The sequence below is a fragment of the Etheostoma spectabile genome, chromosome 16 (assembly GCF_008692095.1).
Source record: "Etheostoma spectabile isolate EspeVRDwgs_2016 chromosome 16, UIUC_Espe_1.0, whole genome shotgun sequence".
Taxonomy (NCBI): Eukaryota; Metazoa; Chordata; class Actinopteri; order Perciformes; family Percidae; genus Etheostoma; species Etheostoma spectabile.
The window spans coordinates 21,722,016-21,722,977 of NC_045748.1; the positions used below are offsets into that span (position 1 = coordinate 21,722,016).

General features: G+C 44.2%; 1 protein-coding gene across 1 annotated transcript in view; it reads right to left on the reverse strand.

The window, feature by feature from the left end:
• The window catches only part of cfap44 (cilia and flagella associated protein 44), a 34,849-nt gene that overhangs the window by 8,941 nt on the left and 24,946 nt on the right, over window positions 1-962 (reverse strand). Inside the window, exon 27 of the mRNA XM_032539391.1 lies at window positions 129-324. Within this exon, the coding sequence (XP_032395282.1) occupies window positions 129-324 (196 nt within the window). The remainder of the gene's footprint in view (window positions 1-128; window positions 325-962) is intronic.

The following is a 962-nucleotide window of genomic DNA, read 5'->3' on the forward strand; positions in this document are numbered from 1 at the left end:
CTTCTGTTGATTACTGGAAAGAGTCTTGGTTAACGAACTTGTGGGTAACTGCCAAAGTACCCGACAAAAGGAGACACTGATGTACACCCACCCCAGCATCACCCAATCACACTTCCTGTCCCACTCACCGCCACCTTCATTCTGTTCCGTCTCCTTAACACGTTTGATTTTCTTCTTGAAGACTTTGGTCAGAAAGACTTCAAACTTGTTTTCTTCACCCAGCGAAGCGTGGAAGGCAGCAACCAGAGCCTTCTCTCTCTCTTGCAGCTTGGCGATGTCTCCCCGCTTCAGTTCCAGTTGTTCATTATACACCTCCAGCTTAGACTGTGCGGAGAGAGGATGAGGAACAAATGAGCACAGAAAGGATCTGTTACGGTACAATACAACTTTATTGTCAGCCTGGGCTAAACACCCAAGTGAGGAAACAAAGCATACATGTATAACAACAGAAAATCACATGAACATACACACAGACAAGATCTTGGAGACTTGTATCCCTGAATAAATATTGCAATGGATTTAATGTAGCTGGTTTAACAATAGGATAGATTGATGTATGAACGAGCTTTCCAGTCTGATGAACTGTGCAAAACATGTGAGGAGTCAATTGAGTAGTGCTGTCAGTTAAACGCGTTAACACAAATCCATTTTAACAGCGTCAAATTTTTTTTATCCCAAGATTAAAGTTCTTTTTGGCCTAGCAAACAACACCACCACACCGGATCTAGCTAGTCCGGAAACAAAACAACAGGCACGCCGCACACACGTCGTTTGGGCCAAAGAGTAGTAACGTTACGTTTTGAGTGGACGGCGAGCGTGAGACGCCGAAATGGACGGCAATAAGATTCTGAATGGAAAGTTTACTTTTGAAAAGTTGCCAAATGGTCCACTGACAAAACCAAAGCGATCTGTGTCTGTTGTCGTTGTGAACCGAGCTATCATCGCAGCACGTCCAGTCTGAA